The 23,482-nt window shown below is 39.0% G+C and overlaps 2 protein-coding genes across 2 annotated transcripts in view; one reads left to right on the top strand and one right to left on the bottom strand.

Annotated features, from left to right (window-relative positions):
• LOC134824344 (NAD(P) transhydrogenase, mitochondrial-like) overlaps window positions 1-23,482 on the bottom strand; it is a 1,149,555-nt gene that overhangs the window by 624,136 nt on the left and 501,937 nt on the right. The gene's annotated exons all lie outside the window — the stretch shown is intronic.
• LOC134823915 (uncharacterized) lies at window positions 5,743-12,031 on the top strand. Its single transcript, XM_063835512.1, has 4 exons — window positions 5,743-6,307; window positions 8,092-9,313; window positions 11,466-11,752; window positions 11,925-12,031. The coding sequence occupies exons 1-4, from the start codon at window positions 5,743-5,745 to the stop codon at window positions 12,029-12,031; spliced, it is 2,181 nt and encodes a 726-aa protein (XP_063691582.1).

The following is a 23,482-nucleotide window of genomic DNA, read 5'->3' as shown; positions in this document are numbered from 1 at the left end:
GCGCTACAAGTTCATAAACAAAGCTTTGCGTATGTACCCTTTTAATTGTAGGTTTACAACCTACCAGGACGCGCGCCGAGTTGGAACAGATATTTTACGAGTATCACCCGTTAACCTCTTAATCGCGCAAGCAGGCGCTTTTTTGCGATTTAACAATCCAATATGCAAATAGTCGTATTTTCAATTTCACAATATCTTACTCTGACTCAGCCCAGGAACCCTGACCGGATGGGGCTTAACTTTGAAAGTAAAAGAGTTGGAGACTTCCGGTTTTTTGTAACATGTTCCTCTTTTAAAAGTAACCTTACCTCTCCAGGAGGAAAATTCAAGACAACGTAATTGTTTATTTATATCAAAATTTCCAGAAAAGTCCCCTTTCGGGCCGATCAAAAGTTTGCAACTTTAACTTTGCGGATTCCTGTACTCTGGTTGGCTGAATTGTGTTACGTGGAAGCTGCTTGAACATTGGAATACGCCACGCGTGCAAATCATGCTTGTTGTCGCGCGCGAGGTCAAGCCGTCTGTTTAAATTAAACCAACTCTAGTACCACCACCAGTTACTGAGCCGCGCTCAGCCTGTCATTCCGCCAAATCTTTATTCGTTAATGAACATAATAGCCTGGGGTCCTCAGGTAACACCACCAGCCGGTAACTTTTCCTGGAAGCGCGCGGCTCATTTTATATTGTAGCGTATACGTCACTTTTTCCCGATTGGTAGTTGCAGCGCCGTGCACGTGAAGTCGCAATTGATTAATGATTATAAACGATTCCGTGAATATGCTGGTCATGCATATTATTAATTAACTTTCAATGAGCATCTGCACTTTTTTCAGTGTAATGGAAATCGAGTAATGCGTAATTCACTCAGTCATTTACTAGGTGCGCGTCCTGGTAGGTTCATCATTAATGTTATTAATATACAAATATTAAAGTGGCTTTGCTAGGATCTCGTGGTAACACTAGCTTGTAGCACGATGCACTACTGGGCCGCACATCCAATAATGCTTCTCGCAAACACAAACCACAGATCGGCGAGATGCACCACTGGGCCTTGCCGATCTGGGAAAGATTGACAACGTGAATCAGGCATGGTTATAGCGAGAAATAATATTTTGTGGGCAACCGGCCAGCTAGTATTTAGTGTTCATTGTGGTGCAGGTAGTTGTACAAGGTCACATATCATTCGCAGTACCCTTCAGTGCTCTTTGCAACAAACGAACTGCGAACCTGGTATGACTCTGCTACACGTTATATGTTATATTGTGTATATAGTAGAGGCTCTTACGGGCAAAAATACGTGTTTTCTGCTACGAGTTTAGAGACCTAACCGCTAATTGGACACAATAGTATGATGTCTAAGGATCGATAATATGTTACGAAGTATAAATTTGGCTTTATTAGTCACGTGCTATACCAATGCGCGTTTTAAACTTTGACAGTCTATTACTCTAAGGCAAATAGAGTAATTATATTCATATTTTGTCAGCAATAAGATCACATTATTTTCTATTTGGTGTGAAAATATGAGCTAGAACGAACATAATCTCGCTGAGTTATAGCTGTTTGAAATTTATGATGAACGCGCGGGTGCCAATTGATAACAACTAAATGCTTTTGCGCGTAGTGCGCGTCGAAAATTTGGCAAAAACGCTTGCGGAGTGACAATATTCAAACTTCGATAAAGTATATGAAGTGGGTACTTCTCGGAAAGGAAAAATTTAGGCAAACACGATGTAACTATTTTTGGGTTGATTTAATACAACTGCAAAAAATTATTCAAACTTCAAGCAACAAAGTCAAAATTTTTACCACTTTTTTGGATTTTTACCTGCGCTAAAATAGAGGGATTTGTTTTATTTTTATACCATCTTGTGCGGCTGTCTTTCAGCTATCTTCATGCAAGTTTTGCCGACATGCCAACAAAATTAACTTGCTCAAATTATCAAAAAACAAAATCGGTTTTTTGCGATTTTAAACGCACTAACTCAGTCCAATCATCTTGAAACCACTTTTAATCGATTCTACGGTCAAAAATACGTCTAGTAAGGTGTATCTGGGGTCCCTAGCGTATCGAGCAGACAATGCCCGTAAGAGCCTCTACTAATACGGATACCTCTCTCGTGCCGGAGAGAGCCTTCTCACAGGAGAGAGCCTTAGCCAACGCACACCGCGCGAAACCATGCAATGCCACTAACTGCTACAAACGGCGCGCGAATGCGTGGGCGCGATTGTAGCAGTGAGTGGCAGTTAGTAGCAGTTTCTTTGCACTTAGCTCCTCCTGTGTTTTGCGGCCAGCCGCGCCGTGCGCGATATAAGGAGTATCAACGTGTGTCAAGTATGACTGCGACTTAACCGTAACGGGTGATACTCGTAAAATATTTGTTCCAGATATTAGGAAATATATTGTTTCATTGGATATATAAACAAGTTAAGTTAAATGTTGAAGGTAGAAATTATAATAAAAATGAACAATTTTAGCAACCATCGATGTTTCACATTTCAGATACAAGATAGGATAGAGCTTGTGTCGTTATCAGTTTTTATCTTCAATCTTAGAGTTGACATGTATAATACTGTAAGTGTATAGTGTATACTGATATCCGTATGGACCATTTTGACAAATACTTGCGACAGAACACAAAACAGGGAATATCTAATTGTATCTGATTTATATTTATTAATACACTTGTAAACAAATTTTTATCAAAACACAAATTTTCCAGATAATTCCTTTATACAGTCTGTGAAATGGTATTTGACTATAAGTATTAAAATATTTGAACTTAATATGTATTGATTGTGGGTATGAAATGCATTTTTTGTTTTATTTGTATCTTTTAGCCACCGAACAATTTCATCAGATATTCTCTGATATCTTTAAAGATCCTGACAGTCCGCACACAACTAGAAGATGTCAGCTTTTTAGTTTTCTCAGTGACCGTCACTGCAGCAAGGATAAGCACTGTTAGGACAACACTTATCTGGTCCACCCGCCACCGTCATCAGTTATGTGACATGTATAGTGTTGGTCAGATCTCCATTCTTTTTGAGTATCTGAAAATAGAATGCAAATTGGTTTAATTGATTTGATTGATTGAAAGCCCCTCGTAAGGGGAGCGTCTCTAATGAACTGATTTATTGTTTACATCATAATCATATGGGCACTCCTGAAAACATAACTTCTAGAAAAATATATATATAGATAATAGATATATCATCTCCTTTAGTTTCACGAAAGGAGGGAGGGAGGGAGGGAGGGAGGGAGGGAGGGAGGGAGGGAGGGAGGGAGGGAGGACGGGAGGGAGGGAGGGAGGGAGGGAGGGAGGGAGGGAGGGAGGGATGGAGGGAGGGAGAGAGGGTGGGGGGAGGGAGGGAGGGAGGGAGGGAGGGAGGGAGGGAGGGAGGGAGGGAGTTTGAGAGGGAGGGAGGGAGGGAGGGGGGGAGGGAGGGAGGGAGGGAGGGATATTAACGCTATTATTGGGTTATTCAATAATTGCACGAGTAGAACAAGTTGAATTTTGAAATGAGAAAGACGGTTGACACCTTACAAGAGATCAGAGTGACAAGTGACAACTCACATGACACGGATGAGATTTCGCAAGAGACTGGAGAGATTTCTCAGGAGATGCGTGAGACTACAGAAGATACGACTGACACCTCGCAAGAGATCGGTGAGACTGTAGAAGATGCGACTGACACCTTACAACATAACTTCTAGAAAAATGTATCAAAAATCAGTAGAAAAATTAGGTCAAATCGTAACTACTGCAATCAATGTAATGGCATACCGATTTTAAATTTTATATTTAATGGGATAGTCAACCATTGTCAGCTAAAGTGGCTCGTAGTCGGTGGAGGATGCTCGGACATGTAATGCGTGGGCCTACAGATGGTCCAGCCTATTCGTCGCTTGTTTTTGCTGTTAACACCTTACAGCTTCAAGGGCGGCGTGGAAGACCGCAGTCAAACCTTTTCTCGCTGATTCTACAAGACCTTAGTGCTCGAAAATTATCGTTGAATAATTTATATGATTTGAATTATTTAACGTTAATCGCTCAGAATAGAGTTAAATGGAGAAGTATGCAAATTGCATAACTTTTGTTTTGAGAAAGATTAGGGGACAGAAATGTTTACTTTGTTTACTATCTGTTTCTTAGAGCTTTTGTTTATATTTAATGGGAGTTAGTTGATCTTCGATCTCATTACATACATATTGTTACCGGATGTATAATATATATTGTTACCTGGTGGATTCCAGAATATGAAAATTAAGTTGGGCCTGTAACTTTCTTTGGATTTGTTGATCAAAACGATGACCCCAGTAATTCCGACATCTATCAAATAACTAATGTAAGTTTTTTGAAGTACAAAGTATGATTAAATGTTCATTATTGATCGCACCCTAACTTATTTCTGAAGTATGCTCAGAAAAGTTGATGCCGCTGTATGGCAATGTTGTGGTCTCTATCTGAGCTGCTGTTGTCTGGAAACTGCCAATTTAAACGAAATACTGTCTACAGTGAATCCCGTAACCATCAGATCCACGCTTAATATCACAGCCAATAGGCTGTCGTCTGCGAGGGGGAGAAGATTGAATGAACAATTTCTCTCAAGAAAAACAGACCAGACTGTGCCGAATACTGCCACAGAAGGAACCCTGAAAATAGAAAAGACTCACCATGTGTATCTGGTATCGAAGTGAAAAGAGATGATGCTATATCCTTGACTCCCACCATCCTCCCGCCCAGCCACTCAGTGCTTCCCAAAGAGTATACTCACAAAATCTCACCTAATCAAGTAAAGCTCTCTCCCAAGCCCTAGCTCAATGATCCAAAGATCCGACGTCCAGAAGCTGAGTTCATATTATTATTAACGACTGCTCGATCACTCGGTGTCAAGAACCAAGAAATAAGAAAGGTGCATTAGCAACACCAACTCCACCGCCCAAAAATGTGAAGAAGATCTTGTTCCGACCGGGGGCAGTCAGGAAAAGGAGGTATGTATTCGTAAAGCCTAAAAGTCTCAACTATTGGGCTATCATTACAAACAAAAAACTCCAAAAGAATAACGAAGCTCTTAGTCTTATCGCAGAAAATACTCAGAGCCCAGACCCTATCCTTCAAATACAACGAAAAAGTGACGGGGCTACCCTGTATAGTATGAATCTCCTCTGAAATAGAATCCTGTTGTTATCCAGGTTAGCAACTTTTTAATTTAATATTAAATCTCGCATAAGTCTAAATCAAGTGTGTAAACTGTTAGTGTTAAACAAGTAGTTTTTATCTATTACTTAACCCAAAAACCCACAGAACAGTGTCGTTATGAGGAAATCAGAAGATAACGTGAGCTGAAAGTAACACCACGTGACGTAGTATAAATATTGTACAACAAGTACACAAAGATAAACCTGGTTCTAAATGGAGTAACTACTGGTTGACCAATGATTTAATTTGGATGACGCATCCTTTCAAGAGACATTGACAAAGAAAGAGAGACAAAGAAAGAAATTGAAGCAATCGTATCAAAAAAGAGTGAGACGGATATACATTTCATCACACGAAGATATTCTATATTTGCATATTTTCAGTTAATATTTCTTGATCTACAATCAATATTTCTGATCTACAATCCAAAATAAGTCTACAACATAGCACCCTCCAAACACTTGTCTTATGTTCTGACAGTAATTCCAATCAAAAAGTTAGTGCCAGCCCCCCTAACCTGTCTAATGAACTCAACACTATGGACAAGAGACTTGAAAAGTTAGAGGATATAATGAGCAGCATAAACGAAAAACAACATGAAACTGCCACCTCCCTTAAAGCCTTCGAAGCAGATGTCACTGCAATTAAGAACAAAGTAGATGACTCTAAGGCCTGCCTACAGTCTCTCCAGCTTAATGACCGCACCAACCCATCAAGAAAAAAGCCATCGCCTCATCCTCAAAACCAGAACCACCCAACCCACAGCCCTAGTAGACAAACGCGAAAACCGAAAAAGGTTCTACTCCTACATGACTCCCAGATGAACAACTTTCTACCTGAGTCATTTTCCTCTGGGTTCAAGGTGGAAAAAATGAAAGTAGGCTCTTATACTGACATGATAAAAGACCACTGTATGAGAGATGTCATTAAACAGCCAGAGGTCGACTGTTACATTCTCCAGCTTGGAGTCAACGACTACAGATACAGAACCTGCTCTGTTAATAAAGCGATTGAGGATGCAAAATCAGTCATCGATAAACTCCTCTCGAGCTCCAGCGCAAAGGTTGTCATCTCCCTACCCACCCCAACCCCTGGATTAATCAGTGAACTTACCAACCAATTTGTCTCAGAAATAACACAATTTGTCTCAGCTAAAAGAGGGTTAAGTGACTTTTACCGCCGCCTATAATCTATATACTGTAAACAATACTGGAAACTTTTCCCGTGCCATCTCTGCTGCTGAGTCATCCCAAGACTCTCCTAACCCGTTGAAGGAGGACCAACTCCATGTCTCAGAGTATGGTTTGAAAAAACTTTGTTTGAATATTAAACTTGGCCTATACCGTGCCTTTGGTATGAGATCCCCTAGAAAGCAGCCCCCTACAGAGCGTTAGATTAACCCTAAAATTCAAGAAAAAACAAGTATCACGAGATCAAGTCGCTGTGATGTCCTGGAACATCCAGGACAGCACAGGAGACGGGTCTAACAAATTTGAAAATAGCGAATTTTTGTCAATCCTCAAACAAGCTAACATTCTTTGTCTCCAAGAAACAAAGAAGCAAGTTAAGATTGAAGGATACCTCTCTTTTAATAGCAACCGCAAAAATTCACGCTCAGGAGGGGTCTGCATTCTTGCTGAAAATGGCCTAAGAAAAGGTGTCTCTAGTGTGCTTTGTAATGAATCTGATGACATTATTGTTGCTAAACTGGACAAGAACTTTTTTAAACTTGATTTTGACCTATTTTTGGTATGTTATTATATTAGCCCTGCATACTCGTCCTATGTCAAGAAGAATCCAGATTATACTGCTAATACCTTCTCTGCTCTTGACTCTATCTGTATCAGACTACGTCAAAAGGGAGAAGTTATTATGTGTGGCGATGCAAATGCAAGAACTGGAAAACTCCCAGACTATATCCTTTCCTGTAATGCACCTGCCATCCATGACATCTATAACGACATTGGACTCGAGCACGACATAGAAGAACCAAGAAATAATTCTGACCTTACAATATCTGAACCCCACTGCCAACACTTTCTTGACATGGTTATCAATAACCAACTCAAAATTCTTAATGGTCGTACCCTTGGGGACACCACTGGAAAAATGACCTGTCACAAATACAATGGAAGCAGTGTGGTTGACTATTTTGTAATCACCTCATGGGCAAGAGATCATGTAAACTCTCTCCAAGTAAAAGAGTTTACATCATACTCTGATCATTGTCCATTAGTCTTGAAACTCACTACATTTGAACCATTTGTCGCAAACTTCCAGCTCCCAGACTTTTCTAACTTTCCTTGTGGCTATAAGTGGGATAGCAACACCTCCCATTCACTATTTTAAAAAGCCCTTACCTCGCCCGAAATTATCAACAATCTGGAAAGCATTGTGACAAATGAATTTAGCAGTACTCTGGAGGGCAATCACGAACTGAACGATGCAGTCATAAAATGTCTCCACAGTGCTGCTGATATAGCCTTAAAAGTGAAAAAGCCTCCCAAAAATTCTGCCCGTAAGAAATGGTTCGACCCACAAGTCAACTCCTCACGGCGGAACCTAAATAGGCTAGCAAACCGGCTTGGTAGTAAGCACTGTAACTGTATCCTCAGACGAGAATACTTTAAGCAACGCAACAAGCATAGCAATTTTGTAAACAGTAAGAAAGTAGCTTTCCTTAAGAAGTTAAATGAAGCTATAGAAGAAGGTCACATACTCGACTGGAAAAAATTTAAACGGCTTAAACAAGAACATGACACTAGCCCCTTACTTGACAAATTTGATTTAGCTAGCTTCCATGACTTCTTTGCATCCCTTTATAAAAAACCAGACCAGGAGCCAGATCTCACTCACCACAATCACAAACATTACCCTGAACCACCAGATCTGGATATCCTAAATAAGCTCATGTCAGAATCTGAAGTGACCTCTGCCATCAAAAATCTCAAAAAAGGTAAAAGTTGCTCAAACGACTTGATATCCAACGAGATGCTTCAGAGCGTAACTCCGCTTTGTCTCAAAGCCATCCTCAAAAACTTCAACCACTCACTGGTCTCTGGTTACTATCCATGGCACACCAGCATCATTACTCCTATTTACAAGTCTGGCAACCCTTTCAGCCCGGACAACTACAGAGCAATAGCTGTTGGTAGCTGTATGGGTAAACTATTTTCTAGCATCTTACTTGAGCGTCTCCTGCACTTCAAAAAGCTCTACTGCCCTGACCCAAAAGAACAACTAGGGTTCTCGAAGGGTGCTCAAACAAATGACCACGTTTTTACCCTTAAGACAGTCATTGACAAATATACCAAGGTTAAGAAAGCTCGCCTCTATGCATGCTTTGTTGATCTAAGAAAGGCCTTTGACACTGTATGTAGGGACCTCCTTCTGCACAAAATCACATGCCTTGGAATAACTGGAAACTTCTTCAATTGCCTAAGTGATATGTATAGAAACTCAATAGCTCATATAAAAATCTCCAAACTCTTGTCCCCTAATATTGACATTGGAAAAGGAACAGAGCAGGGACACCCCCTATCACCGGACCTTTTTAAAATCTATATCAACGACTTGTCATCTCTCCTGAAATCTGTTGGTGATTATCCTATTCTAGCTGACGTCCTAATATCACATCTGCTCTGGGCTGACGATCTTGTCCTACTTGCCCTAAGTCCCAAGGCCTTGCAAGACAATATAAACATCCTATTCGACTTCTGTAACTCTATGGGCCTTGAAGTAAACATTAAAAAAACCAAGATTCTCATATTCTGCCCTCCTAAAAGAAAACAATCCTATGAAACATTCATTTTGGGAGGCCAGCCCATCCAACACACCGAAAAATACTGCTATCTTGGCATTATATTCCACAGAAATGGATCTTTTACAGCAGCAAATACTGAACTGAGGGCCAAGGCTCTCCGTGCTCTCTATGGCCTCAAAGGCAATATCGTCAAAGATGCCCTCTCTCACCGTTCCCTAAACATTCTATTTGACTCTCTAATAAAACCGATACTGCTATATGGCTGCCAAATCTTATGTCCTCACTCAAAAACCATGAGATACCTCTCCAAAACAGATAGCAAAGCCAACCCCCAGCATACTCTCAGGTACATCTCACAAGACCACTATGAAAGATTCCACCTTAAGTTTATCAAGTGGTCCTTGTCTGTCCATTCAAAAGCATCAAATATAGGCTGCTGGGGCGAAAGTGGGCGCCACCCCCTCTTCTTTGAAGCCTGCAAACTTGCAATAGATTTCTATAGTCGTCTTGAAAGCACTGAAAATGAACTTCTCTCCGCTGCATTTCACGAGCAGATTATGCTGGGCCTTCCTTGGTACACCAACATCTCTAATCTTCTCACCAAATATAACTTCCCCCACTCATCCTCTTCAAAATCCAAGCTCTCTACCCAAATCAGTCACAACATGAGGGAAGAATTTGTGGATACCTGGAAATCTGCCAAGGCATCCTCACCTAAATTAGAATTCTACAATCAAATTAAACATGATTTTGAACCAGAAACATACTTAGGAGTGGTTAAGATCCCCGATGCTCGGAAAAGCTTAACAAGGTTTCGTATTAGCTGCCACAATCTTTACATTGAGAGGGGCCGTTACGAAACCCCCCTAGTACCAAGAGAACATCGATGGTGCACTTTTTGCTTTCTCAGCAAGGGGCTTAAGCCTATTGAGGACGAAATTCATGTTCTAACTGACTGTTTATTCTACTCCTCAGTTAGAGAAAAATTTAACTTCCATCCCAAAAATATTACTGACCTAGCCGGTTTGCTATCCGATAAAACACTAGACCCTACAAAATTTACTGCCACAGCAAGAGCAATCCATTCAATTCTCTCTGTGAACGAACATTTTACAGCCTACTATAAGAGCCCAGATTTCCACTCAAATACTGGCCAATGCATAATGCTATAGGACCTCAAAAATAGTATTATAAAACATTTCTATTTTATCCCTACACATTTGTAAATAACTAGAATTGTGTAACCTTAAATTATTTCAGAATTATAACTATTGTGAATTCAATAAAATAATTATCACTTTTGTATCCTTGTATCCTTGTATCCTTGTATCCTATCATTACACATTATCATAAAAACAAACAAAAAAGAATTAAAACAGACGAAACCAACAAAAAAAAAGAGGAAAACCAAAAAGCACATTTCACTTTGGTTTACAATAAATTTACATTCGTGCAGAAGTTATTTCACAATCTGCATAAATTGTTGATCCAACCGGATAACTGTGTTTTATTTGTTTGACGAATTGGGGAGGAGGGACTGAATTTTTTGCGTTCTATTATTCATCTTAGCGACGAGTTGTATTTAGTATTAAAACGATCAGGCACGGTCTTGTAGTTAAAATATTCTAAACAGTTATTTTGACCCAGACAGCCGCCGCGAAATTCTGACCAAGACAGCGGTCTTGCTGGCTTTCTGAATCCCGTAACTAAAGATGTGACATCGATTGTAGATAACCTGATCACAAACTGCGTTTCTGCTGATAGCTAAGGAGTTAGCCATGAATATTCGGACACACCCGGACAGGGGGAGGGGGGTGGTCTAAAAATCTGCGATTTTGGCGGACGTCCTAAGTAGATGGCCCCTAAGACATTAATCTCGATGTATGTAGTAGTGAACGTAAACGGGGGACGATGGGTTAAGTGATGGGACTCAACCAGTAAAGAAGAGTAAGTAACGAAAGTTGTTGAAACTTGAACTGTCGAAAAAATCACTAACAGTCCAAAAGTGCTCTTGGACAGAAAATAGAGAAATACAAATCAATAACTCAGATGATGAGATTCTCGACTTTGAACTGCTTGCCTGATGGAATGCCCACACTGGTGTGTTCCCAATTTTCAGTAAGATTTCCAGGGCAGTCTTTGCCGTCCCGGCAACGGCGGCTCACATTGACCGAGTGAAACAAGGAGACAGTGTGGAACGGAGAGGAGATTGAGGCCGTCTCACGTGCCCATACGTACGGCCAATCACCACACCTAATCGACCAGAGGAAGTGCTTGATGCATCTTCTTGGCAGAACTATCAATAACTCAACCCGTTTACTCCCAACTAAACCTATCTTTAACGGAATGAAGATCACCATATTGCCTGATAAGACTGAAAAATTTCCTGCTGAAAACCAAATGGATAGTGAAGGACAGCCGCTCATCCTTTTGCATCTAGGCAACGCCAACACCAGTAGAAGTGTCAATATTATATATAAGAAATCCGACCCACGCAGGCTTAATGTATACAATTTTCTACTGGAAAACTTCTCCCTTCTTACCATCTTTCCGGACACTTATTGTCACATGAACATCAGCATAGCTGAGGTCGCGAGTAATGAAAAGGAAGGGACAGCTAACGAGGGCTCTGACAACATGGGACCAGCCGAAGTCCCTGGTGATGATAACTCGAAGGAGACAGCTGGCGAGGACGATGATAACCTCAAGGAGACAGCTGGTGAGGACGATGATAACCTCAAAGAGACAGCTGGTGAGGACGATGATAACTTCAAGGAGACAGCTGGTTAGGACGATGATAACCTCAAGGAGACAGCTGGTGAGGACGATGCAATGATAACCTCAAGGAGACAGCTGGTGAGGACGATGATAACTTCAAGGAGACAGCTGGTGAGGACGATGATAACTTCAAGGAGACAGCTGGTGAGGACGATGCAATAATAACCTCAAGGAGACAGCTGCTGAGGACGATGATAAACTCAAGGAGACAGCTGGTGATGACGATGATAACCTCAAGGAGACAGCTGGTGAGGACGATGATAACTTCAAGGAGACAGCTGGTTAGGACGATGATAACCTCAAGGAGGCAGCTGTTGAGGACGATGCAATGATAACCTCAAGAAGACAGCTGGTGAGAACGATGCAATGATAACCTCAAGAAGACAGCTGGTGCCTGGTGAGGACGATGCAATGATAACCTCAAGGAGACAGCTGGTGAGGACGATGGTAACTCCGAGGAGATAGCTGCTGAGGACAATGATAACTCCATAACTTGGACTGACCTTAGACAGACGGACTTTATTTCAATGGAGATTAAGATGAACGTTAGGGCCTCCAGCATTCAATTAATGTCTATTCCAAAAAGGTCCAATAAGGTAGTAGTTTAGACGGAAATTAATTTAACATCATCTCGTGTTTAATAATAAATATAGTTATTTTATTTTACGGATCGTTTATATATTACATGAGCCGCTTTTAACGTAAGGTTAATAGAGTAATAGCAACTTAGCTTCAAAGTAAAAGATGTTAACTTAACATCTAATCTGGTGTACTTGTAGCATCAAGATATTATATGTAAGGGTACATTATACAAATGATGACAGAATAGTGCAATACATGAAAAAGATGAGACAATTCCTCTCTTGTCCGTCATACTGTGACAACGACCGCCATCACTAGGATTCCAGGCCCTCTGCCCTGTTTCCAGGTTTCTGTTCAAGCTCTACGCTTCTACGGTGAACTTGTTTTGTTCATATGCGGATGATCCCCAGATCCCTTTAAAGAATCACCATCCACGTCATTATAACTTCTACCCATGAATGTCGTACCCCAGATTTTTTAGCCCAAGTGACTCTGTGCTTGAGAATGTTTAAATAACGATTGCTTCGAACATTCCGACAAATGTAACGGAATACTAGTATCATATTGTCTTCCTCTAGAAGAATATATGATACTTAGTTTCTCAATTTAAATGTATAAATGCGATTGTAAAAAGTTAAAAGTTACAATAAGTATAAATATCAACAAGATGGTTGACTAACTTACTATTCAATCTATACATGCTGATAAAATCAACAACAAGAAATAAGTCTCCACTTCTTATGACCTAGTTAATATCTTAAACCATTTAAATTATTGTAAAAGTAGTAGACTGACCACTGAGAAGAAGATATTTTAGGTCCATGTAAGTTTAGCTTCTTTTTTCTTTCTTTCTTGTATTTTTAATGGGTGCAGTAATTATTCTTATCTTATTATTTCATTTTTTCTTTTCATGACTATGTATCATTTCTTTAAATACGGAATCATTTTTCTTGTCCAGTTTTTGTCGATTTTATCTTTTTTCACTATCTTTAGATTTTATTCGCTATTTTTTTCCCCAGCTTCATCAGCTGAGTTTAATAACCGGTGGTTATTAATCTTCTTTATTTTATCTATGCTTCTGAAATCAGACTTATAGTTATGATATCCAAACAATGTAAGAGCAAAGCTATCATTCCAGCTTATAGTCACAGAAATGTTGGAGAAATCTGCGAAAAGGATATACTGGCGAACGCCTTAAAAGAACTGGAGAGTCTGATCGATGGTGACCCTAGTAAAATAAATAAAACGACAGTTTTCTGCTGTGTATGTGAAAAAAAGTATAAATAATTGCTACCAGAGGAGATTCATAAAGTGTGGGCAGTAAGGACACCACGAGAAAGATTGCAACGAAGCGGGCAACAACAAATAGCGGGGATAGAATGGTTTATGACTAAATGGATTAGTTTCTACAAACGGAGAGTCCAAGGATGATTTTATTCGATAGTGGAGCAAGTGTATCAGTTATCAGAAAAATCTTGAAAAAAATCATATACGAAGTGTCTACTGTCTGGTATAATAGGAGGAGCATAATGTGCTGGTGATCCTGTAAATTGCGACATCCTGTTAAGTTATACCTCGGCAACGCAGCGAGCGGTAAAACCTTTGAATATACCAGATACTCAGATATAGATAGACAAAACCTGTTCATTCATTACATAATTTCAGGTTGATGTGGGGATGGCATGTTTAGTCAATGGTTAAGCGCAGAAATTCTTCTATCTCTTCATCTTTTAGACTATTCATCTTCTTTCTGAATTTCTTTGTTTTCATTTGTTTTCATTCGTTTTCATTATTAATTGTTGTTCTTCTTTCTATATATTCTTTTCTTCTATAAAGGTAATTCAATAAAGTTTGTGCAAAGGTGCACGAAAAAGTGCATATCTAAACGCTTTTGATGCATAACTTCCATACGAATAACGCTGTGATGTCAAAAATCGTGTACATCCTCAACTACCTTGTGCTGCAGCAGCTGGCAGCATTGCTGCTCTAAAATATTTTTTCATCGAAAACTTATTCTTTCATTGAACAAAGGGTTTGCAATTTATGATAACGTTCTGAGATCAAATTTGAGGGCCGGGTTCATGACATTGCCTGTTCTATCCACTTATAGTTGGCTGCTCAGTTACTTTGAAACCACTTTCTTAAAAACTTAAATGAAAATGTACCTCTGGGCTCCGATCTCCATAGACATCTGTTGTTATCTGAGCTGCAGGCTATTTCAAAGTAACGTAAGATGAACAATGGAAATTATTTACGACAAAATACAAGCACATAACCAAAAAATACTCTCTATGACGCTCGACACTGATCCCTCTTAACCTTTAAAAGGCTGGACACTTTTAGAAGAAGTTCAACCATTACCTTTCATTACGGTATGCAGAGTAAAATGTTGACGTTCATTTTGATACTGATCCTGTCTGATTTAGCCTCTTCATCACCCAAATCGGAATCTTCGCATTCAGGTAGATTTATAGATTTATAATCAGCATTATCAGTATTCTCTGTCCCTGCTCGGAGCCAATAACGGAGTCACACTGGACGAAGGACACCCAGGAAATCAGGGACAGACCGAACTCTCTCCCGGAAGCGAATGACCCTGAACCCCCTTTCACAAGACAACGACCGCCTTATCAGTTGCAAAAATTCAATCCTTATTGTTATTGTCTGAGCGTGTAATTTCTACCAATTCAGATTCAACAACTGTTCCGGAAAAACATTCGGTGACAGGTCGACCATCAGAATTAAAAACAGATGTTTCGAGTTACGATACTACTTGGTTATATGGGAGTCCAGAAACTACTTGGATATTTGAAACCAAATGGATGTTAACGAATTTTAAATATTCAGTTACTTCTTGGCTGTTTGTAACAACAGAATCGAAAGATAGTATTTCAAGACCAGGTAACCTGACGGATATGTTTTTAGATGTGGGGTTGGCAAATTCCCCTACCCCTCAAACATCTACATCTCTTTAGCTCTTCCGTAAAAAAAAGTTAGATTTTGTCAGGACTGTAGTTTGATGAGAGAAGTTTGGCTGAGATTTTATAGTAATTTCTTTTTCAATTTTACTACATTGTCTTTCAGATGACGTTGAATCGTGTCATATTGGAGAACATGGCGGGTTTCTGAAGTACAGATGCTCAAATGACAGATGGGGCGGAGAGAGGTACAAGTGCCATGCTTCTGAAGAGTTTTATTACCTTGGCACTAAGTTCTGGCCGAATAAACATGGACAAGCTTGCTCTGAGGATCCTTACTTTTACCAAGCTTGTGACAGAAGAGTTGCAGGATACAGCATAACGAACAGGGACAGTGATGATACATTATGTGGCAACCAAATTTGTGAGTTTACCCAAAAAGGAGGTGATCCTGTTGTAACCCTCACAGATCTAAATGCATGGGGATGGGTTTGTGACGGTGTTCAAGACTGCACAAACACAGACCTCGATGAGACTAGGTGTTCAAATACGACAACCTTGCCAACTGGACTAGTGGTTCAGTCTAAGTTCGTCTGTAACGATAGGTGTGAGGTTGAAGACTGCCAGGATGAGGCTATATGTAACGGCCTAACTTATGGAATGTATTGCACATATTTTGGGGAATCTGTATACCTTAACCCATACTCAATATGCGACGGAGGGAGAGATTGTGACGACAGAGCAGATGAGGTCAACTGTACAGTTACTAAAAATACAAGGAACAAATGTGTGCAATCCTTTTCGAAAGCTGTGGTGCCAATCCACAATTTTACGAAATGTGTGACGTTGAATCAGATGACAGAATATAAATATTATATTTATTGCACAGACATGAAGAAAGTTCAAACAAATTGCACAGATCCAGCTAGAGTTGGAGCTACGTGCAACATAAACGGGTTCAAATCTACTGTTTCCAAATACATGATCTGTGCTGTGGGCGTATCGATATGTGATGATCGTATTGAAAGTCAATGTCTCAACATTTCAAAATCTTGCTACACTCACAAACACATGATGTGTGACAACAAACGTTTTTGTGATGACAATGCTGACGAATTACATCCAATATGTCTCAGTCAAACCAAAAACACCTGCGAAAGAAAAGTTGGAAAAGCAGGTGAGCTGACATTGCCTTTAACCTGGTTAAGTGACGGTGTACAAGATTGTATTGATGGAAGCGACGAATTGGCGATTTGGCCGACATGTGGGAGGGGCAAGACATATAGATTGGTTACCAGCAATACAACCTGTGAAAATGTTTTTGTTTGTCTCTCTGGAGATGGCGGCTATGTGGAATTGAATCAACTTTGTGACGGACTTGAAACGTGTGGAAACGAGAACAAGATTTGTTCATTATCTAGAAGTTCCCAAACAATATCCACATCTATCTCCAGTTCGAAGAATGGCCTCCTAAAAAACCTGACATACTGCATGAAAGGACTCAGAAGCATCGCAAGCCTCGACAAGGTTAACTGCGTGAAAGAACTCTTCATTTTTCCTGATCATGATTATTTCGGGGTGAGTAACAAAACTGAATTACATCTCCAAAACAATTCGCAACAAAACTGTGACCACATGTACGGAGAGCATTATGTGTTCACCAGTTGTATGAATAAATGTATGAACTCCTCTTGCCCACTCAAGAATCATCCAAGATATGAGGTTTGTCCTGATCAATACCCAGACAGAATAGGAACTATTGCCAACAACGAATACCTAGCCTTCTTTACCAAGTCCCAAGGAAATATTTATACTAACAGATATTTCGTGTGCGACAATAAGATCAGGTGCATAGACTACTCCCAGGTTTGTGATTTAGTTGATGACTGTGGAGATGCATCTGATGAGACATCGTGTACTAACCATTTCAGATGCAATGCCTCCGTTCGTTTCATACCAAAAACTAGTAAATGTGATGATAATTTTGATTGCTTAGATAAGTCCGATGAATGCAATGAGCAGTGCTCAAGACAAATCCTAGACACTTATTTCCTCAAAGTAACCACATGGCTCATAGGAGGACTCGCAGTGACTACAAACCTGATTGTCATAATGAGAAACACCGGAGCTTTACAACTCTGCAAAACAAGTGTTGCTTTATATAACAAATCTCTGATTATTCTCATATCTTTTGGTGACCTTTTGGTTGGATGTTACTTATTAGTTGTAGCAACCTATGACACCATAATCTTTGGAAAGACTTATTGTCAAAATCAAATTGAGTGGATGACCAGCTACCAATGTTCCACAATCGGGGTTCTAAGCACAATTGGATCACAAGTTTCTCTTTTTGCAATGGTAGGTTTGAGTATAGTCAGATTTAATGGCATTAGACACTTACTAAGGGTCCCTGGGGAAGTTAACCGTGGAAAATGCCTCAGAGTCGTCCTTGGAGTTTCCTTCATATTCATGATATCTGCAGCTATTGCAATTTCGCCGATAATCAGTGGTTTAGAAGATTTTTTTGTCAATGGACTTAAGTTTCCTGACCAGCTTCAGTTATTCATCGGAACTCCAAACAAACAAAATATTCTTCCAGTCATTGAAGCGTACTATGGACGGATGAAAGAAAATACCCTTAGTTGGGAAATGATCCTCACGATGGTCGGCAACATGTTCTCCCATGATTTTGGATATGAAGATCATACTTTGATGGTCACTAAACTCGATTTCTACGGAAATGATGGAGTGTGCCTTTTCAAATATTTTGTGAAGAAAGATGACACCCAAAAATACTTTGTGTGGTCTACCCTCGCAGTTAACTTTATCTGCTTTATCTTCATATCTTTATCTTATGTTCTTATCGGTCTTGTCTCGAGAAACTCTTCAGAAACTTTAGCATCTTCACTGGATAATAATAAACTTCATAAAAGAAACCGCAGAACTAACAGGAAAATCGCAGTTATCATTACCACCGATTTTTGCTGTTGGGTGCCTTTCATAGTGGTTTGTGCCTTACATTCTTTGGAAGTTTTAGATGCCACTCCTTGGTATGGCATCTTTTCCATGATAATCCTACCCATCAACTCTGTGATCAATCCTTTACTCTACGATGATGTTGTGGCAGACGTGCTCCAGGTACGTTTTCATATAATTTCTGCCAAAATCGTCAACTCAGCAATTTACGCGAGAGTTATTAAATACTTCTATAGTTATAGATCACAAGCTATGGTAATTGAAATGGATCGAATAAACATCCGAATAGATGCGAGTGGAGCTGACAGTGGTTTTGGAGACAGCAAAAATATCAGAACAAAGAACGATGTAGAGAAAGATATAGAGAAAGATATAGAGAAAGATATAGATAAGGATATAGATAAAGATCTTGGTGATCGTGAGAACAGGGGGAAAGTTTATAGAGGCAGAAATATATCCTATGTGAATAAAGTTGCTGTTGGTATCAAAACCCGGAACAGAAATGAAGAAAGCCACGGGAATGGATCTGCGGAAAAAGGAACAGAGGTGCATATTCAAGAGGATTAAAGGATAAAAGTCCTGCACAATCCAGCATAGAACATTGCTAATATCATTATTCATTATGGGTAATTGAGTAATCTTAATTTTAGATTGTAATTTAAAACTAATACTGACAGTATTAGTTTTAAATATTATACTGAATAAAACATAATTTGATTGCAAGGAGTCTCACTCCTGAGAAGCAATAGTTTTGTTTTATTTATTTAACCAGTTTATCATAACTCAACCACCGTATGAAAGTATGAACTATGACCTGGTTACATGCCATCCCTTTTGATGGTGCATCGGTACTAAAGGTACAATTCATTTCATAAATTTTGTAATACGTCGAATATTTACCTTGCTAGTCTATTGCTCGCTACTTTCGTGTATAGGATTAAGGTTAGAGTGCAGGAAGCTTTAAAAGAGCACCACGACCAGGGATTGGCGGCGTGCCAGGTAAGTCAAATAGTTATTAGAGAACCACGGCCGGCGCAATTTTCTAGATTTGTGTGCAAGATCAAGGAGCTGCAGATATTAAGATGTGGAAAAATATACACAATTAATTAACAGATTTAACACCCAGCACATCTCATCGGAGATTACAAATTCATTAATAAGGCGAAAGTTTTACCTAGCTAACGAGAAAAAGATTTGATGAATATCTAAAAATTCCTAAACAGTAACCACTACATGATCTGACTCCAGCAATAAGAACCTAGGTTAGTCCCCCTATCTGAGCCTTGATGGAAACTTGCAGTGCATTTTAAAATTAAATATCCATAAGCAATAAACATGTCCATAAATTACAAACAATTCATGCTGTTAGACAATTGTATACAGGCAGCAGTTACTGCCTGCACAGTGCACATGCATTTACCATACACACATATATATATTATATACGAGTAACAAAGCAAACAAAGTTATTGTCCAATAACGGTATAGTTTCGATATCCTAGCACCCTACCAATTATCCAGTATGCAGGGTGGTCATCCATATTATATTTATGTACATTATTACACTGGGCCACCCTGTATATTATACTCCGATTTCGATACTGGATAAGTTTGCTCCCTAAACCAATAGATCAGACCATGTACGACGTACATTGTACGTGCGTGCTGTATATAGACCATGTGCTTCTGCGCGAACTCGTCAATAATAACATATTCGGCGCTGCGCGTTCCTGAAAATGTTCGCCACTGCTGCCCGGCAGAGGGGCAGAGGAGGCGTTCTCAGTTTTAGAATTTAGAGGCGATGTTTTCTCTGTATTTTTGGCACGATCGCTACAGACTATTATCTATATCTGGCCGTTTTAGAGTGATTCAGTGAATGTGTCTGGTATATAATGATAATAGAAGTTTCTATGAGGTAAACCAATAATATCAAATCGTAAAGTAAACAAGCAACGGGTTTTACTAAAATTGTGACGCAGCTTGCCCTCATTTGTGGCCCATTTGCCCCCAGCCGTTTCATAGTGGTTCAGTTTATGTGTTTGGTATACGATGATTACAGCCATCCTGTGGCCAAAGAAATTTGCAATAAAAACAAACTTAACTCTCAATAACGAAAGAAGAGGCGGCTATTATAGAAGATACAGCTGAAAAAGAGGCAAATGAAGTAGAAACGGATGAAGAAGATTCGCATGTTGGAGAAACTGCTGAAGACACAGCTGAAGTAGAAACCGTTGAAGAAGGTGCAGCTGCAGTAAAAACGGTCGAAGTAGAAACGGTTGAAGAATGTGCAGCTGCAGTAGGAGAAACCGCTGAAGAAGACGCAGTTGAGGGAGAAACCGCTGAAGAAGAAACGGCTACTATAATAGAAGATACAGCTGAAGTAGAAACGGATGATGGAGGAACTGCTGAAGAAGTTGTAGCTCAAGTAGAAACGGTTGAAGAAGGTGAAGCTGCAGCTGTAGGAGACACCGCTGAAGAAGATGCAGCTGAAGAATTTGTGATCAGTTATAGGTTGTGTTTCCAGAAGAATGGATTATTCAAAGCACAACTTATAACAGATTCTCCTGGCACAGTCGTCCATGGCCATCCATTAAAAAGTGGGCACGCAAAGTATCTTATAGAAAGCACTTACCTTCGAGCTCTAATGAAATGGCAACCCTATAACTGTAGTTGCTATGAAGGTAAACCAATAACATTATATTATCTTAAAGTAAACCATTTTCAAGGTTTTTATCAAAATTTACTAGCTAATTAAGAAGTTGATAACGCGGTTAATTACTTGCTCGCAATTGTCAATAATTGAGCAAGTAATTAACCTATTCACAACTATGATTGGGTTCAATCATAGTTGTTAATAGCTTAAGTCAGAATAAGTTAGAATAATACTGGCCATCTCTCGATAATAAGCAGAGCACAAAATGAGGGCCGTGCCACAAAAACGGAGAATTCATCCTTTGCCAGATACAGCTTTAAATAAAAACAGAAATTGTACATTTTAGTTTACCAGATTGATACAATATTATTGCATCAATCTGGAAAGTGAGTAAAAACTAGAAAGGAAATGATCTACAAAAACTTGTTACTTTACTTTAACCGCATCACTCACGTTTTCAACAATTTGGTCAAATTGTTACTTTAGTACACTAACAGTATCACCCATGGAGATTATCAAGGAGATAAGAATGTGGTGACGAGGAGACAGGAATGTGGCTAAGAATTTTTAGGACAACGATAGCGAGAAGAAATAATTTGACCAGGAAACAATTTATCTTAATAATGGATTTTTGAACAGTGCAACTTTTAAACTTTTTTACTTAAGTTGTACGTGATTTAAATTCGCATTTAAATACTCAAGTGCAACATTGGGAGTAAAACTTAACGTGCATTTAAAATAGCGTGAACCTTCATATTAGCGACAAGAGAAACGCAATTGTCGGACGTGAGCAGAGTAAGAACTACATTAAATATATTCCTTCTGCAACATCCTCAATAAATGTAATAGATTTGTAGTGTTGTAATTAGTATATTATAATTAATTAGTAATTAGTATATTATGGTGCGTTTTTGAAGCGTGATTTTAATCGAGACGTATTTAAACCCTAAAATTTAGGGCTTGATATCGCATTTAATATTGCATATAACTTGTATATTTCTTGTCATTATTTAAAAACATAATATCTCGTACCTGAATGTGATTTGTGCCTTACATTCTTTCGAAGTTTTAGATGCCACTCCCTGGTATGGCATATTTTCCATGATTATTCTACCACTCAACTCTGTGATCAACCCTTTACTTTACGGTGTGACAGAAAAGATTTCATATCATGTCTGCCAAAACGTAAACTTTATTATTTACGGTCTACATTAAGCTGTTTTTTTTTGTAAATTTACTTTTAATATTGCATAAATTTATTGGCATTATTTTGAGAACATAATATCTCGTAATACTATGTGTAAATAAAATTAATTAAGTTCAGACTTAAAATAGTCTGTATCTTTGATTCAATAATTGAATAGGAGAATAAGAATAAGAGATTTTTAAAGAGGGACGAATACCTGAGGATGACGTAGAGGTCACGTGTACGTGTAGTGGTGACGTAAAGGTCACGTGTTGTATGGACATAGAGGAGTAACTAAGAATTATAGCTTTAGTTACTCTAACAGACACATAACACTGATGTGTCAGGTTTTTCGACTAAAAGTAATAATCAACATTACGTTGGTGTTAATAATATTATTTTACTTAAGTTCTTAAATAGAACATAATATGATAACCAACATTTGAACGTTTACGGATTGGAACCTTAATAAATTAATCTAGAAGTTCAGGGCACATAGCCTTGTTAAAAATTTCATTCCATCTCCCTCTCCCTGGGAAAATATCATACATTCTTATCAATCCAATTAACTTAATAATAACTTAATAATAACTTAATGATAACTTAATAATAACTTAATAATAACTCTACCGTAGGTCATCACATCATGTAGATGACAAGAGAAGAAACCCCTCCCATTGTTTCCAGTATTGCTCTTCCATCTGATTCCACTGACAAACCTCCAATGTGTACAGTAAAAAAAATGTTCCATTCTTGTAAAACAAATGTTCCATTCTTGTTATAAACCACAACAATGATAAGAATAGGTCAGGATTAAGCGATAATAAAGGAACTAAAGGATATTTAATTAGTTATTGTAGCACACCAGCCAAGCCGTTGTTCGTAAATGGGTAGGTCAGTCTCCACTAAATCTCAGTGTATGTGACTGAAGTGGACTAATTCTTGTCTTATTGTTCTCCAGGATTCAGAACATTGTGGAAAATTGAAGAAATAAGAAAAGTCCCAAACCAGATACAAATATACGATGGTTCAATGTGGGAGTCGAAATCGCACATATGTAGCTACAAATGAGCCGCAAACACGGCTCAGTTTGTTTTGGTCCGGGCCTTGCTTGCTGGGCGCTGGCCATGCCATGGCTCTCTAGCTTGGGCAGGTTTGACTTATATATATATATATAATCAACACCGACTTTCAATGTGTAGGAGTACACTGTACAGCAACAAAATATATATATGGACACGTTCATTTGAGTTTGAGGATATTGGTAAATATAAGTGACCCTATTAAAAGGCACAGTGTAGTTGACTTTGTCACACTATGAAATTACTTAAACCCTTGATGGTTAGGATAATCGTCTCATCCTCTAGGCTAACTTTGTCACATAACGATATCTTAATCAGGTGATAAGATATCGCTTAAATA

The sequence above is a fragment of the Bolinopsis microptera genome, chromosome 12, assembly GCF_026151205.1.
Source record: "Bolinopsis microptera isolate Bmic1 chromosome 12, MBARI_Bmic_1.0, whole genome shotgun sequence".
Taxonomy (NCBI): domain Eukaryota; kingdom Metazoa; phylum Ctenophora; class Tentaculata; order Lobata; family Bolinopsidae; genus Bolinopsis; species Bolinopsis microptera.
Note: the sequence above shows the minus strand (reverse complement) of the source record. Positions and strands in the feature narration are given on the sequence as shown.

What these genes read in the sequence shown, in the direction of transcription:
- LOC134823915 (XM_063835512.1), top strand. Translation starts at nt 5,743, where the DNA reads ATGGACAAGAGACTTGAAAAGTTAGAGGATATAATGAGCAGCATAAAC. An exon ending in CCCAACCCCTGGATTAATCA is followed by an intron (nt 6,308 to 8,091) that starts GTGAACTTACCA and finishes CTGAACCACCAG; the next exon opens with ATCTGGATATCCTAAATAAG. An exon ending in AACCCCCAGCATACTCTCAG is followed by an intron (nt 9,314 to 11,465) that starts GTACATCTCACA and finishes CGACCCACGCAG; the next exon opens with GCTTAATGTATACAATTTTC.